Here is a 17842-nt window from a genome sequence, read left to right on the forward strand (position 1 = left end):
GATAAAGTTGGTTATTATGTTTACCACACAGATTTCTCTGTAACTATGAGAGGTTTTTAAAAATAAAATAAAATGTTAAGAAAACGTAAGAATGTATTATTATGCTGGTTAATTAATTCACCTTAAAATAGATCCAACCGAAACCTGGATATTCACGCTTGGAAAGAAGACATAAATTAAATAAGAAGTTGCATTAAAACAAAGCAGTAACAGAAGATAATAAGTTTCAGAACAAAGGATTCAGGCTCTTCTGAGAAGGAAAACAGGAAACATCACTGCAGAACACACAAAAAAGCGCATGAGGGCAAAGTATTGACTAGAGGACTTGCTGGACTCTAGCTATGGCCTGTTCATCGCCTGCTGAAGGTGTGCGTACTTTGGCAACCGCCTTGGGGCAGCGTGTGTGTCAGGCTCTGTCCAACTGCTTTCTGCAGACTTAATCATGGAACCAGAAGAATGCTGTACCACACATTCCCACTCAGCCCTTTAAACTTTAAACACACACTTCTAACTCTTTCCCCGCATATGTTCCAGAATGCTCAATTCCCTCCAATTGTTCTTAAGTATAACCTCCACCTTTATTTCCTGGGGAAAGTTGCTTTCATTCACATTACTAGCTTTTCAAAAGGTGTCAACTGTATACAGGATTTTAAAATATCATACCTTTCAGTTGAACTTTGGGTTATTCTTCTTGCCTCTGCAAGCATATGCCCCTGAAGGCACAGTCTGAAAACTAGCAGGCGCCGCTTTTGATGTTGTAATTTGATTTTTCAGAAACAAACACTTATGTAATTATTTCCCAAATATGATTCTCATGTGAGAGTTTCCAATATCCTCAGTTTTAAGTAATAATTGCTTTAAATCTTGTCCAAAAATGGGTTAGCCTGCAATATTTCTCTCTATTGGCCAAAGATGAATTTACATCTGAGACCTTGCTCCACTGACTCTGAACTCTCCTGATATCAAACTGTAAATGTTTCTATTTTATCATTGCAATGTTTCTATTTTATCAATGCAAAGTTTTTCAGTGAATAATTTGACGGTGCTGTGGCATCAATGCAGAGCGCTGCACGTGTTTCACAAAATGCCACTTTGGGACTATTTTCTTCACTCAGGCATTCCAGTAAATGTCTAGGATTTCCATGATGAAGTAAGGCAATTCCCAGTTCTCAATGCGTCTTTGGTATCAGGTGCAGATACCAGAAGTTTCTTGCAAGCATGAAGAGAGTGCACGTGTGAACAAATCTAGCAGGCGCCTCCAATTCAGATACCAGGAAAAGGTGACCAGCTCCTAGTATTGGGCCTAAGCTCTAGATTCCAACTATCATAAAGGGCTATTCAGCAAATTTTACTCCTGTGCTTTCTTCATAGCTACTTGCCCCATGGATACTGTAATCCCATAGACAGATACAAAATGTTAAGTGAACATCAGTCCTCAGCCTAACTTCTTTTCAGACTAGAGGGCATGCAAGGCCTGATCAACCAACAAAGGTCTCTTCCCTCTGGCATTTGACATATGATACTGAGATCTTGTCAGGCATGCGTAGATTTGATCATATTTGGACTGCGATTGTAAGAAGGATTGTTCAGCTTTATTAATATTTTTCAAACAAACAAACAAACAAACGAGCACACTAAAAAGAATTTTACAACACTGTTTTATTTTGTTGGCCTTTCTTATCTAGAAACAATTTACTCTGGAATAGTTTACATCTTCTAAATAAACTTTTTAGGAGTAAAATTATACGAATCCAGAAACTGTCACCAGCACCACAGACACTAATTCTTTTAATATATACATAACTCCAAAAATCCTCCAGCATTTCTCTGATGGAAACAGGGACATTCTACATCAGGAAGTTTCACCCACGTTTGATCTCCTGCACACATAGATGTCACAGACACATTGACATCAGCCACCTTGAGCTACCTCTCCGCCTCACAGTAAAGAAAATAGGTGCGAGGGAAGGGATTGTGTACAGCACAAGAGAAAGAGAAGTTGCTGAATTACAACTCATTACCAAACTAAAAACTATGGAGAGACCTGGTCTGAATAGAGATATTGGATTCATGCCCCGTTATACATGCTAAAGCTAATTTTGGTCATCTATCCCTTTAGAAATCCCTTGCCCTTCCCTGTGGAACCAATACATGCTAAAGCTAATTTTGGTCATCTATCCCTTTAGAAATCCCTTGCCCTTCCCTGTGGAACCAACTGCCATTACAGTCATCAACAGTTATAAGGTTGAAGAGACCAGTCTTTACAATGTTTTTTGGGAGTAAGCACTATTGAATATAGTGGGACTTACTTCTGAGTAGACATGTAAAGCCTTGCAGTGTAAATTTCCACTTACAATAAAGGAATAAACACTCCACGTGTTTCCTAAGAAATGACCAGCTGTGAAGCATTGCAATTAAATAATTTAAAGTGGATTGGGGACTTTCCCCTTCAAAATTATTGGAAGGGTTTTGTATGCCAGCTTCACTGTTTCCTCATTTGGTGCAGGGATTCTATTTTCAGGATAAACAGGACTCCGTTTTTGCACCTACACCCACACCACTTTTAATTGTTCTCTGAGACATGGAGGGGATCAAATCAGAAGCTGGGATGGCTTCTATAATTATGGGACTGTCCCTGGGAAATCGGGTATGAACTCACAGACATAAGAGTGCTGGGAGGGGTGGCTAACACCCCAGAGGACAGGATCACACTTCAAAACGACCTTGACAGATTAGAGAACTGGGCCAAAACAAACAAGATGAAGTTTAACAGGGAGAAATGTAAAGTATTGCACTTGGGCAAAAAAAATGAGAGGCACAAATACAAGATGGGTGACACCTGGCTTGAGAGCAGTACATGTGAAAAGGATCTAGGAGTCTTGGTTGACCACAAACTTGACATGAGCCAACAGTGTGACGCGGCAGCTAAAAAAGCCAATGAAATTCTGGGCTGCATCAATAGGAGTATAGCATCTAGATCAAGGGAAGTAAGAGTGCCACTGTATTCTGCTCTGGTCAGACCTCACCTGGAGTACTGTGTCCAGTTCTGGGCACCACAGTTCAAGAAAGACACTGACAAACTAGAACGTGTCCAGAGGAGGGCAACCAAAATGGTCAAAGGCCTGGAAACGATGCCTTATGAGGAACAGCTAAGGGAGCTGGGCATGTTTAGCCTGGAGAAGAGGAGGTTAAGGGGTGATATGATAGCCATGTTCAAATATATAAAAGGATGTCACATAGAGGAGGGAGAAAGGTTGTTTTCTGCTGCTCCAGAGAAGCGGACACGGAGCAATGGTTCCAAACTACAAGAAAAAAGTTTCCACCTAAACATTAGGAAGAACTTCCTGACAGTAAGAGCTGTTTGACAGTGGAATTTGCTGCCAAGGAGTGTGGTGGAGTCTCCTTCTTTGGAGGTCTTTAAGCAGAGGCTTGACAACCATATGTCAGGAGTGCTCTGATGGTGTTTCCTGCTTGGCAGGGGGTTGGACTCGATGGCCCTTGTGGTCTCTTCCAACTCTATGATTCTATGATTCTATGATTCTATAAGAGTGCTGGCAGCAAGCATCACCTTCTAAACTGTGTCCATGAAAAACTAAGAAACTGGAAATGTTTATTATACGAACATTAGAGGGCACTATTTACCCACCATAATCCCAACTCTTTCCCCTTTTGTTCCTTTGAGTGATCATTAAACATCAGTGTGGCAAGTATAGTCATTTTAGATCAAATCCTTTCCCAGCTTAATAAGTAGAGGCTACTGATATTCCCATATGAATGAGACGCAGAGGGGGTCTAAAGGGTAAACAGCTCTTCTTTCCCACAAACTAACTGAAACATCATCCAGCATTCAAGAGATCCCGCTGGAATCCAAAGCCTGTCTGGGATCACTCACTCATGAAGCTTAGTGGGTTTTGTTTAAGTGTCAACCATTGGCACAGGTAGCCTTTCCTTGTCCTCCGCACACAGAAATATCCTTTGAAGTATCTTTCTCATTTAGTTATCTGAATGTTGTGCCTTCTCAGGATGGTATTGTGAAGCTGTGCAATAAATTAAAATTATTGCAAAAGGGCAACATGCTACCCAAGAATTGCACTGGTTTCATGTGGAGACGGGCTGCATGCAGAGCCCTGCCTCACTTGGTCTCCCTTTCCTTACTACAGTGTAATAAGGAGCTTCACAGAAATCCTAAACTATCCTCAAGCTTTTTGAAGCTTGCATACTGTCACTTACAGCCTTACATTTCTCATATTTGGCTACTTAATTTGCAAATACTGCAGAATGCCACAAATATGAACACATTTAAATTACTCATCAGACTTAATATTTAAACTTAATGTACAGTGAAATCAGGTGGACACAGAGAATTAATGCCTTTGCACACATACTTCAACACGTCACAATTTAAATTTTATACCTTAGATCCCAAAAGATTATGGTTTAGCTACCAGGCTTTAAAATGCATCAGAATCAGAACACCTACTTCAGAAGAGTCATCTGTCTCAGTCATGCACTGTGAACCATTTGACTGTCAAAATAATATTACTTTCCATTAAAAGGCTATTTTCTAGAATGACATTCCATTTAAATCGATGTCAGGCTCTCTGATAGATTGACTGAGGAGGAGCGAATGTCATTGCTCATGTGTGGGAGTGCTGTAAGTCACCCAATATATTGTAACACATTTCTTTCTTACAATTTACATAAAATAAAAAGGGCAACTCCTAATGCGCTAAGATTTCTTGTTAAAGCTGTTTCTGGGATATTGCTCTTGGTTTCTGCAGTGCTAGTTCACTAATTCCAGTCAGAGTTTACTCTGCTGCTGCTTGGACATTAAAAAACTATGTTTCAGAATAGTTTCCAACCCCTAGCATAATGTATTTCTGAAAGCTCCTTTAGTTTATGAAAACATTTCTGGGAGGGAAAAGGACATACAGGAGTTAGAATTATTTACTGTGAAAATACATAATGTACCTTCCCTGAAATAGTCTCAGCATCTGACATCACAAAGGGGGCTTGGCATTTTAAAAAGTGTTCTTGAAAGGGGCTGGGGACACAGGAGAAAGGTGCTTCCAAAACAAGTAAACAGCATAAAAATGATCACACACTTGAGTACAAGTACTGGGCTATTTGCTTGCAACTCACAGAGCAAGAACAGAGAAGCAGAAAAGTTTAAATAATTATTTCTGGCTTCCATTCAGGTACTACTGTACATCCAAGGGATTTATGCTTGAGAACAACAGAAGTGATGTAAATGATCTTTCAGAATTTTTCAAATGATATTCCAAGGCTCCTTAATTTCAATTACTTCATAAATGACAGTGTAAAGGCAATTATCAATGGAGCAGAACCCATTCGCACCATCTTCAAACATATCCAGGCATTTTTTTTTCAAACTTCTGAAACTCTTTTGTTCCCAAATTCCTTTTATTTCTCTGCTTTCTAGGGAATCACTTAACTGTTACTGCTAAAACGCAGCACATTTTGAATCTATATTTCACTCACTCTCTTGAAACCACAGGTGTACCTTCTGATGCAGAAGTGTAAATGTCTAGAGCTGGATCTTGGGTGCCTGCTATAAAGGGGTCTGGCCAGGTGTGTTGGAAGCATCTAGGTACTAGATACCCCACTACTTTTACAATTTTTATGCAAAGTCATTGCCCTCCCACTACTGCACACCATCATAGATTGCCATCAATTTATGCCATCTTTAGAGAAGAGAAATAGGTGCCAGTTTTCATTTCATTCTTTGTATCATTGTATCATACAGAGAAACTTTTATCTACCCAATTTTTGATAAAATGCTCCCTGCTTAATAGTTTTTATAAAGTGGATTTTTTTAAGCCACTAGTTGCTCTATATTCCCTTCTGCCACAAACTCAAGTACGGATACTGGGTTAAAAACAAAATTTAATTTAAAACTGCACTATTCATTTTTTAAAATGGAGATGAGAGATTTTATAGCACATAGCACATAATGAAATTGAAAATGTTGCAGTGATTCAAGATCCAGAACAAAAATTATATACTTTGCAATGTCCAGCACTGGCTCGCAACATGAAAAATCAGCATCCAAAATAGTGGTGGATATAAAAAATACAGCTAACAGCATAAATCCACATGGCATGAAAAACACCTGCAATTCCGCTAGCGAAAGCACTATCTCAAAGCATCTAAAGTCACTGAAAGAGCAGCCCAGTTAACTGCATTGAACACAGAAGGCTGAGAATCAGTACAGACACACACTGCACAACTGAAACGGCAGAAGACAGGAGAAGGCTCTTACTGAAAGCTCATGCAAAACAGGGGCTGTCTCTAAGGACAAGATAGAAGCAGCCACAGCATTACCTTCAAGCTACTGTCCACCCGTTGGACTCTTACCTTTTTGACATCTCTGACAAGATGATACAAAGTGTTGGATGGTCCATGTCTCTGAAAATGAAGGACAACAGAGGACCAAATAGCTTTAACCCATCAAAAAGAAGTAATTTGAAACAAAATACAGATGGCACAGATGTTTGGTATGGTTTCCTAAACCATCAACAGCATGGCAATTTTTATAGTGCTCATCTTTTACAAATATCTGACCCTTGAATGGGCAAATGTACTGGCCAGATGGCACTTATATATGCACTGTAGGTATTCATCAGAGAGAGGTACAAGTTCATAGGCTTTTATCTGCCATTACATTATACCACCTTTATTCTGGATTAATAAAAATACTGTTCTGAACACAAATGTCACGATCAAAATGAAGATTTGTCAAAGGGAGGAGGGATGCTTTCTGCATACAGATATCCCCAAAGCACTGCATGAAATGATTATTTTTAGCTACCTGTCATCAAACAAAATGAAAAGAAGTAAATGAACCCACATTACTATTCGGTGCCAACAATAAACTTGGAATTGGAAATAAACACCTTCAGTTTGGAAAAATCTGATTGATGTGGCTTGGGGAAAAGAGTCTGGTGGGCCAAAGTAGCCCCATGGATGGAGGTTCTGTACACCAGCTTGTGGAAGTTGAAGCAAACAAGCAAAATCAACAGACAGACAGAAAATTTGGTTTAGTTTGGCCCTACCGTATTGTACAATTCCTCTAGTCTGGAGATGGTGAGAAAACGGTGCATGCTTACTCCATTCTCTATGAGCAATTTTACAAAATCTACTCTGTCCAGTACGAGGGCATCCAACATGGCCTGCTCAAGGGATCCCACCTAAAAAAGGAAATAAGCCAGTCAGACTGTCTTCATGGTCAGTTTGATATAGACATTAAGGTGAATGCCCAGCTTTGGTACAGAGAGGAAATATGGTCAGTTCCACACCTCTTCTGGCATCTTAAAGGCAGATTCCAGCAAAACATTCCATGTTTATGTAATGACTTTTCAACACAATCCTGGGACATTCTGAGAAAATAAAATTACAGCTGCCACAAAGAAAGAAGATGAATGGGAATAATAATATGAATTTTTAAAAAATGGATGAAAGACGAAACAATGTGATTTATGTGAATACGTAACAAAAACAAGCAAGCTTACTAATGATGAAGATGATGATGATGGAATGATCTGTAGCCTTAAGCAAAACACACAGGGTATATTTCAATTTGTGCTGAGTGGGGAAGGAGTTCTCCCTCACACCAGGAGACTTCCCCCTCTCTTCTCTCCTGCACCTCCCATCCCTCTTCTGTGGTTTACTCCAAACCTCCAGAGCAGATTTAGGGCATGGACGGGTTGTGGGCATGGGAGAGAAGGGGGAGAAATACCCATTGCCCGAGGGGACCTCAATTTGTCCACACAACAAGTGAGTTGCATCCTGCCCAAAGGTTCACAATTAGGCAGAGAGCAGGAGTAAAAAGGCACTTGGCAGACTCAATATTCACTTCCAACTTTGCTAATCTAAAGGCTGCCATGTTTCTCTTTTCTTTGGCTGTCTGCCTAGCCAGAAGGGTTTGGAGACAGATCTGGGCTTTTTGTTTCCAAAAATGGGGGTCAATTACTACTTCTTTGTCTCAGAATCTTAGGTGTGATCTGAGACCGGCAGCACCTTGCAAAACAATCCCAACCCATCCGCAATCTCCATCCTGAGACTGATGGCCGGTAGTCCGAGGAGCCGTTGCGCTCACCTGTTGTGAGCACTTGCAGACCTCTTGTCTGGGTTGCTGCAGCTTACTCTGAGGTGGCGGGGGGGGGGGGGGGGGGAGGCAGAGGAGAGCTTGGCACAATGCACATGAGCCAAGACAGCTCTGCCTGTGTCTTTGCACCACTCTGACCTGGAAAACAGCGGTGATGATGTGAATTCAGGTGAGGGATGCCCTCCTGCCCACTGCTACTGCTTATGGAATGAATGAATGAATAATTTATTATTTATACCCTGCCCATCCAGCAGGGCTTCCCCAGCCACTCTGGGCAGCTCACAACAGAATATTAAAAACAGAATAAAACATCACACATTAAAAACTTCCCTAAACAGGGCTGTCTTCAGATGCCTTCTAAATGTCAAATAGTTGGTTTTTTCCTTGATGGGAGGGCGTTCCACAGGGCTGGCGCCACTACCGAGAAGGCCCTCTGCCTGATTCCCTGTAGCTTCAATTCTTGCAGTGAAGGAACCGCCAGAAGGCCCTCGGAGCTGGACCTCAGTGTCTGGGCTGAATGATGGAGATGGAGATGCTCCTTCAGGTATACAGACATTCTGGCTACAACTTCTAGTCAACATTTTGTTTTTTGTTGCTTTCTTTTGCTGTTTCCACCTCCTTCTTACTCTGGGTAACATCCAGCCTGTCAAAGAGTTCTTACTTGACATTTTGTGACATTTTAGATGGTCCTAATAAAGGTACAGTGGTGCCTCGCAAGACGAAATTAATCCGTTCCGCGAGTCTCTTCGTCTAGCGGTTTTTTCGTCTTGCAAAGCAAGCCCATTGACGGCTTATCGGATTAGCGTTATTAGCGCTATTAGCGGCTTTTAGCGGCTTATCGGCTTAGCGGATAAGCAGATAAGCGGCTTAGTGGCTTAGAAAAAGGGGGGGGGAAGGGGAAAAAAACCACAGGAACTCGCAAGACATTTTCATCTTGCGAAGCAAGCCTATAGGAAATTCGTTTTGCGAAGCACCTCCAAAACGGAAAACCCTTTCGTCTAGCGGGTTTTCCGTCTTGCGAGGCATTCGTCTTGCGGGGCACCACTATTGCCCAACTGCACATTTTGGAACAAATAAATTCCTTACCTGTCATGCTAAAGACTACAGAAGCCACTAGATGGCAACATTTCCTTTAAGAAGAAAATCCCTTTTAAAAATGATTCCCCCTGCCCATATTAAACTGAAAATTATGATATTAGAGGTGTGTATATACTGTACCGGCCACTGTTGCCCATAAATAAAAATCTGGCTGCGAGCGATGTCTACTCTGTTCCAGGCTAATGATAGGCTCAGTTGATCTGGAGCAGATGCATTGGCTCCTATACAAAAAGATTGGGGGGGGGGGAGCGTATGTTATTAAATACAATGTCATGGGACGTGAGCAGAAGACAGAAACACAGTGCAGGTGAGAGTCCAGGGTGGGCTTTTGCATGATCTACTATGTAATAATAATAATAATATAAAAAGAAACTTAACTATTCCTACTCTCTAAACTAGCTAAAGTTTGTAACGATACATTTCATTGGAACAAGTCAGGTGCTATTAACCTCTACACACTCTGTGTAGAGTGCAAGCCAGAAGCACATGATCTCTTGATTCAATACTGCCATCTCCACAGGGACATAACTGTTTTTCCAGTGGATTTTTTTGAAATCGACCCTCAAATACAGCTGAAGGCAGCATATTAAATCTTGCAAAAGTGAAAGTGCGTCTGTATTTTGAAATTGTTAAATTTTGCAAGTAGGGTGCCAAAGTGTCCAAATGACTAGGTGGAAAATAATAATAATAATAATAACTCGCTGCTTGTTTTCCCTCCTTTTCTATCTTGTGGGAAGAAGGTTTTGTTGGCATAGTATGTAATGAATTTTAATATTTTTAACTACTGTAGTGTTGATTTTTGTGCACAGGCATGGTCCTCACAATAAACGGATTTGATTTGATTTGAATAATAATAATAATAACAATAAAATTTTATTTGTATCCCGCTCTCCCCAGCCAAAGCCAGGCTCAGAGTGGCTAACATCATCTAAATAAGACAATATGCATAATACAATATACAATATGCAAATAAAATAACATTCAACATTCATTAAAATATAGAATAATATTAAATATCAGCATTTCAAAATTAAACAGAAATCTACTCAACAGTTACAACAAGTAATTTCTAAACTCCAATCAATAAAACAACAGCAAACCACAGTGGTAATCATACCATGGACAAAATTTCCTTATTGTGGCCAGATTATTCTGTCACCAGACATCATATAGGCACTGTCTAATTAAATTATTTGCTTTACTGAAGCTCAGTGTTAACAACTGTTGTGGTGATAAACCAGAAAAGTAAAGCTTTTGGTTGACAATTTTAGTCCAAGCGCTCTCATGACAATCTTATGATAATAAGGGTAATAGACTGGTGGGGTTTAAATTTAGCCAAAGCCAATAATTAAATATCCTACGCCAAATCTGTAATTCAACAGAGGGGAGGTTAGCCTCTAAGCTCAATGAAGCATTTGGAACACAGGATGGAACAGAAAAAAATTGCCATAGGAACTTAGATTGAACAGCTTCAGTAGATCCAAGGTCCAAATCTGAGCCCCACATAATAACTGTGCTAGGGGATTAGCTTTAAACACTTCAAGGACTGATGGTATGTGATTGCTACCTTTTGTATGGAAAAAGTGTCAGAATTTTGGCACTTTGTGAAGCTTTTTGCTTTGCATATTTCTGATGTGATCCCCATGACCCTGTTGACTAGAAAATAAGGCCATGGTATTTAAAGACTTTAACTTGTTCCATCAACTGATTCAACTGATATACCATCTATGGGCCCTATAGTTTCTTGAAAACACAATGGCTTTAGTTTTCTTGTAATTCACTGCCAGCTGTTCCCTTTGGCAGTAGCCTGCGAATGCCCTCATCAATCTTTTTAGGCCACTTTTGTTTGAGATAGAAGTACCGCATCATCTGCGTATAATAATATAGAGATGGTGGTTTTTGTGGCCAATTTAGGGGTGTGATACTTTGGAGATGTTAAACTCTGGACAATATAATTTATATATAAATTAAACACTGTGGGAGCTAGGATACAACCTTGCTTAACTCCCCTTGTGGCTGGAACAGATCTGGTGAACTGCCCATTTGTAGAGCAATGCACTTTCAGCACAGTGTTTTTATATAGACATTTAGTCAAGAACAACAATCTTTTAACTACACTTGAAGAGTTCAACTTACCCCACAGTTTTACTCAAGAGACTGAATTGAATGCAGCTTTCAGATCAATGAAAGTTGCATATAGCACACCACCTGGTTTCTTAACATACTTATCTATAAAACGGGCTAGTACAAAGCAATGGTCTACAGTGGATCTGCCTTGTCTAAATCCTGCTTACTCTTCGGCAAGAATAGCTTCATCAGTTATCCAATCAACTAACTTATTGTAACGATGCTTTGCATATAATTTGCTTATTACAGGTAGCAAACTAATTGGTCTGTCACTAACCAGATTGGATGCAAGGCCCCTTTTGAAGAAAGGGATGACTACCGCTGTGGTCCAAACTTCAGGAAACAACCCCAGCATGTTGACCTCATCATCCTGCCCATGATGGAGTGAATGATAATATTGCATCCATTCATTGGGTCCAATAGTACACACTGGAACATTACAAGCCTCCTCCAGCAGGCCTGATATTGTACGCCAGAAGAGGCAGATTGAGACAGGCCAAGCATGTTTTTCTGCTTTCTGTCTCTCCCCCCCCCCCTATCTTAGCAAAAGTTTATACTTCTGTCTGAGGGAAACATATTCATAAATGAAGAGGGGTAAATTAGAGTTCATATATTTACAGTAAACTCTCTTCAGCTGGCTTTTAGCCTGCTTGCAGTCTTTGTTGAACCAGCTGGAAGATCCCATTGATCTTATTGAGCCACTGTTCTTGATCTCAGTTCTCAAGTGGTCTTGCAACCTGTCAGTCAAGATCTTAAATAAATTCATAACCTCAGCAGCAAAGGTAGCTGAGATAATAGCAGTATGAATAGTCCTTAAATCATCTGCATGAAGAAGGTGAGTCAGTGCTAGACTAAATACTGGCATCCACTTAATCCTACTGCCTGCAGTCACACCGAAGTTTGCATTAGAGATAAATTGAGTTTTTGGGGAAGAATTGTTAAATCCTGGCCCTACTAGTACCAATGTTAGAGGAAGATGATCGCTTTCAATATTATGGCCCACCTCAAACTCCCTGGCAAACTTATATGCAAATCGCAAGATGGCAATATAATCTATCACACTGCCTCCATGCTTTGTAAAATGGGTATATTCCCTGGGCTGATCGCCCTCTGTCATACCGTTTAATATTAGCAAGCCCCTCCCGCCTTACAACTTGGGCTAAACAAAGCCCTGAATAATTACATTTCTGATCTTTAGACTGACAGGAGGTACTTCTGACTAAGTAAATATCTGGTTCCAGACTCCAATTATAATGGGTGTACAAATTTACATTATTGGCTCCCATATGTGCATTAAAATCCCCTGCAGTGATAAACACTGCAGTAGGAGATAGGGATTCCAGGAATTCGGGTAACTCTAGTTCTGTCTGGATAGTATTTACAGTAGATTTTTTTTTTTTTTTACAAGGTGGCATGTAGATGTTAATCAGCATTAAACATATTTTGAAAACTATAACCAAGACAGCAGTTGCAAACGGATTGCATGGAATCATGGCTGTTGTAGTTGCATTCAACTTTGTGAAGATGAAACATGCTAGACCCCACTGGCCCCACAGCCTTTTGTTGAGGGAGCGGCTGTCAGTGAGTGATATTTGTATCTGTTAAACATTACAGAGCAGACATCCCCAAGCTTTGGCCCTCCAAAGCTTTGGACTACAGTTCCCATCATCCCTGACCATTGGTCCTGTTAGCTAGGGATCATGGGAGTTGTAGGCCAAAACATCTGGAGGGCCGCAGGTTGGGGATGCCTGTTATAGAGTCACTGTGCCATGTTTCTTGTAGCAGAATAATATCAAGTTGATCAAAATAGTTCATCAGCTGTTTATTATTCTGCTTTGAATGCCAACCAGCTATGTTCCATGACATCAGTTTTAGCCCCAATTCTTTCAAGGCTCTGTGCTTGTTGCTTCCACTTTGCCCAGATACCCAATTTTGTCTACTCCTAGTGTTCTAATACCTCTTTTAGTGCAGCAACAGGAGCCTCTCAGACAGGCAGCTGCAAAGGAAAGGCAGGAAGGAGGGGGAGATGTTTCCCCAAAATCTGATAGTTCACAAAGTGTTTCATCTAGTGAACAGGGGGAGGACGAGCTACAGAATGAAAAACAGCAGGAGGAACAGGAGGAGGAAAGCCCAGTGGTAATTGCAAACAGACTACCAAGGGCATACCCCTGACAGATTGACTTTTGGTGAAATAAGAGTGTGTCATGCTAATTATTCAGAGCCACAGGACTTTGCCCAGGTTCTGGAGTTACCTCCTAAGGAACAAACCCAGTGGTTTGATGCCATGAAGGAGGAGCTGGAATCATTCAAAGAAAACAAGGTATACACACTAGCCAAACTGCTACCAGGTGAAAAGTTAATCTCTAGTAGATGGGTCTTTAAAAGGAAGACTCTGGTGTCTGGTGACACAGTTTTAAAACAAGACTGGTAGCAAAAGTTTTTGCACAAAAATCAGGAATTCATTTTGATGAGCTTTTTACACGACTGCCAAAGCAGAATCAGTAAGGCTTGCTTCAACAGTTGCAGCTGCCAAGAAATTAGAAGTGAATCATTATGACATTATTTCTGCATATCTGAATGCTTCTCTGGATCAGGTGATATACATGCGACAACGCCCAGGGTTTGAGGAAGGGAATGATTGGGTATGGAAATTAGACAAGGTTGTCTATGGACTCAAACAAAGTGCTAAATCCTGGAACGATTGTCTAAGCCTTGGTTTTAAAAGAAACATAGCTGACTCTTACTTATATACAAGGGGATCAGGTGACAATTACATATTGGTATTGATTTTGGTATTGATTGGGGTACCTTTACCTTTACCTTTACCTTATTGATTTTTGTGGATGACCTGATGGTGGTGGGTAGTTCCACAGGTAAAATTCAAAAAGTGGCTAAGCAGTTGGAAAAAAACAATTCAAAATGAGAGACTTAGGACAAATCAGTCATTGTTTAGGAGTCCGAATATGCAGAGAACCAGATGGAAGTTTTCTATTGTGTCAGGAACAAAAGATTTCACGTCTGCTTGAACAGCTAGGAATGCAGGATTGTAAAGATGGGCATGGTCGGCCAATTGGTGCCAAAGAAGGACAGAACCTTTTTTATGTACGCAACAACAGCAGCAAGAATACTGATTGCGAAACATTGGAAGACACAAGATCTAACCACTCTGTAAGAATGGCAGATGAAGATGATTGACTATATGGGACTGGCAGAAATGACCGGCAGAATCCGAGACCAGGGAAAAGAGTCAGCGGAAGAAGATTGGAGGAAATTTAAAGATTATTTGCAGAAATATTGCAAAATTAATGAATGTTAGAATGTTGTTGGACAGAAATTAAGTGGTTACCAGCTGTAAAGTAAAAGTGAAGTAATAAGTTAAAATAAGTTATAAATAAGTTATAATAAGGATTTGCTGAATTAAGATTCGAACTGGAATACAAAAAGGGGAGGTGAGAGGAGGTTTGAGAAACAAGGTAACAGAAATAAGTTGTGGAAACTATATCTGTTTTGTTTTGATTTGTTTTTTTCTTTTTTCTTTTTCTTTTTATTGTGTATTTTTGTATTTTTGCTTTCTGTACTAAATTGGAAAATTTAATAAATATCTATTATAAAAAAAGTAAAGATGTACACACCCCTATGACCATTGACTTTCAAAAGACTGAGAGTCAGTCTTAGGATCTCTTCTGTACTTAAGCTAGTGGTCAAGAGCTGATATTGTGTAGGTATTTTAAGCAGAAAGGTCAGTAGCCCTAATGTAAATAATTGGGCTGCTATTAAGAGAATACATCTGTATAATTCTAGTGATCTACAGGTTTTTGTAGACAGTGACTTTGCCAGTTGTCCATCAACCAGAAAATCAAAAAGTGGCCTAGTGGTCATGTTCAAAGGTTCATTAATTGGTTGGAAATCCAAAAAGCAAGGTTTTGTTGCCACATCTACATGTGAGGCAGAATTTTCTGCGTTATCTGAAGCATGTAACGAAATCACACGGTGCATCCAAGTACTTAATGACCAAGTGTATGGAGTGCAACTGCCTGTAGCATTCTATGAAGATAAGAAATCATGTATTGCACTTGCTAATTCAGGAAACAATACAACACACACAAAGCATGTGGCTATCAAGTTGTTCAGTGTTAAGGATTACAAACAACATAAAGTTATTAAGCTGATCTATTGCCAACCGCAAGAAAATTTGTCAGATCTTTTTACTAAAGTGCTTTCTACAGCGCAGCATGTTGAGTTAGTTACAAGACTGAATCTTATCAATAAAGTGTGTAAATAAATTGGTTTCTGTCTATGTTTCTGCTCTTCAAAGCCTTTGGGGAAGTGTCATGACTAAAGTATTTGAGGGCAGAAACTGGAAAGTGTTGGAAGATTCTAGAAGGCTCATTTCTGGTGCAAATATTGTTTTGACTATCTCAAGGTCACGCTCAGCCAGGAAAGATAAATTCTTGCGGTCAGCAAGCTGCTCTCTCCCTCTTACTTTTGTTTGTACCTCGTGTGTCTGAGTTTTTGTAACAAGCCTTTGCCTTTTAGTAAAAGTTTTTCCTTTTGGACTTTTGACTCTGCGTTGTCTTTCTATTTACTGCAAGTCCATCAGTTTAGCATGGAAAAGAGAAGACTGAGAGGAGATATGACAGCCATCTTCTAATATCTCAAGGGCTGTCAATGTAAGATAGTGGAAGCTGGTTTTCACCTGCTCTGGAGGGTAGGAGTTGAAGCAGTGGCTTCAAGTTACAAGAAAGAAGATTGACAGTAAGAATTGTTCAACAGTGGAACGGTCTCCCTTAGGAGGTTATGGACTCTCCTTCCTTGGAGGTTTTTAAGGAGAGGTTGGATGGCTAAATGTCATGGATGCTTTAGCTGAGATTCCTGATGAACTCTGATGTATTTTTTTTTCAGTCTTTCTATGATGCTATCATTTTTATTGTTTTGATTTGTGGTAAACACCACCTTGGTTCTTTTATACTGCACATTTTATGTGCAATATAAAATATATTCAAAAGAAACAAAACACAAATAACTAAATATTATGTAAAATAAAAGTGCCATCAGCAGGTTTCAATCAGAAACTGTTTGTTGAAGCAAGAAGGAACTGTTAAAGAGGTGGTCAAGAAAGTTCACAAGTGCTACTAGGGCACAGATCTCCTATGTATTACTCAAATTTATGATTTGATGATTAGAGCAGATATAACAGAATTTCACAGATATGAGCTCTACATTCCCCCCCTCTTCATATTTAAATTAGTCAATCATCTGGAAATTCTGTTGGGCAGGAAGCTCTTTGATTCTCTGTTTTACATTCCCTTTAGATTTCAAGAGGAACGAATCCTTATCAAGGCAAAAAAAATAAATGCTCTAAAAACATCACATGGTTTCTGTGTTGTTGCTAGGATACCCCCTTCATTTGTCTATCTGTGCTAGAAAGCTGCTTTTTCTACCCTGTGCCTCTGGGGTGGATTTACATCATACTACTGTTACAACAGAGCAAATCACAATCTTTGCTGCTTCTGCTTCTGCTGCATGTTTCTATTAAGCATCAGGCACTATGGATGCATTTTAATCTAATCTCTGGTTTATTCCACAGTATTCATTTTTGTTTGTTTTTTAAATAGCATATCTAATTTGATTGAAGGCATACAATGGCAGGGAAATCCCTCTCCTGCAAAAGCAAGGAATAAAAAGTAATTCTGTCCAGCTGTGTAGGATCCAAAGTAGTTTTGTTTAGGATATAAGGTAAGAAGCATAATTGCAATCCTGATTCTTTGGCAAATGCTTTCTGCCTTTTTATCAAAGACTCAACAATACAACACTATGCACAGTATCCACTTGTAAAGAAGGGAAGCCAATACTCAGGACTCCTCCACATTCATCTCCACCTGAGCCACTTGCCATCTGAGCCACCTGAGCCATCAGCCTATTTTACTAGTTAGGATCTTCCAGATCGAGCTCCCCTTGCTCTGGCTTCTGTGCCATGATGTGGGGGGTGGGAAGAGGGACAGGCTGCTTTGCTGTGCTTTGCTGTGCTGTGCTGCTCTGGTTTTTACAGAATGTAAAATGCCCACCTCTCAGTTCCACATACTATGCTATGCTAATGTCTTGCACTTTAGATTCAAAAGCAACCATACAACCATTTCATGGTTGACACTCCTTGCCCCTTGCACAAAGAGGATGGGAGCAAATTTGTGCTCAGCAGCTGCAGGATGGAAGCCTTCTGAGCATCATTCATGGCACAATTACAAGCGAGGAGGAATGCCGAGGATGCATCCAGCGCAGGTAAGCTTAGCAATATGCTCCCGTGAGCACAACAGCGGATTAGACTGCAGCAACGGAAAAACACAGGCATCACCCAGCGTGCTGCTCTCCCGATATTAACAGGACAGATGCTGTAAGGATATGGGCAGCCTTGCAAATCATGCTGGGGAAAAAGACTCAGCAGGGATGAGGACCCTCCCAGACCCTAACATGACAAGAGAGCTATAAATGAAG

At 40.2% G+C, this 17842-nt stretch overlaps 1 protein-coding gene across 8 annotated transcripts in view; it reads right to left on the minus strand.

The window, feature by feature from the left end:
* The window catches only part of TRPM3 (transient receptor potential cation channel subfamily M member 3), a gene marked incomplete at its 5' end in the record, with an annotated part of 405379 nt that overhangs the window by 57944 nt on the left and 329593 nt on the right, over positions 1 to 17842 (minus strand). For 6 of the 8 annotated variants that reach the window (XM_081880910.1, XM_081880909.1, XM_081880905.1 and 3 more), the window contains 4 exons: positions 122 to 157; positions 6379 to 6429; positions 7077 to 7211; positions 9347 to 9447. In XM_081880910.1, coding sequence (XP_081737036.1) covers positions 122 to 157; positions 6379 to 6429; positions 7077 to 7211; positions 9347 to 9447 — 323 coding nt within the window. The remainder of the gene's footprint in view (positions 1 to 121; positions 158 to 6378; positions 6430 to 7076; positions 7212 to 9346; positions 9448 to 17842) is intronic. The other 2 variants (XM_081880907.1, XM_081880912.1) reach the window with 1 other exon arrangement.

Source organism: Podarcis erhardii (assembly GCF_964252035.2).
Source record: "Podarcis erhardii genome assembly, chromosome: 11".
Classification (NCBI taxonomy): domain Eukaryota; kingdom Metazoa; phylum Chordata; class Lepidosauria; order Squamata; family Lacertidae; genus Podarcis; species Podarcis erhardii.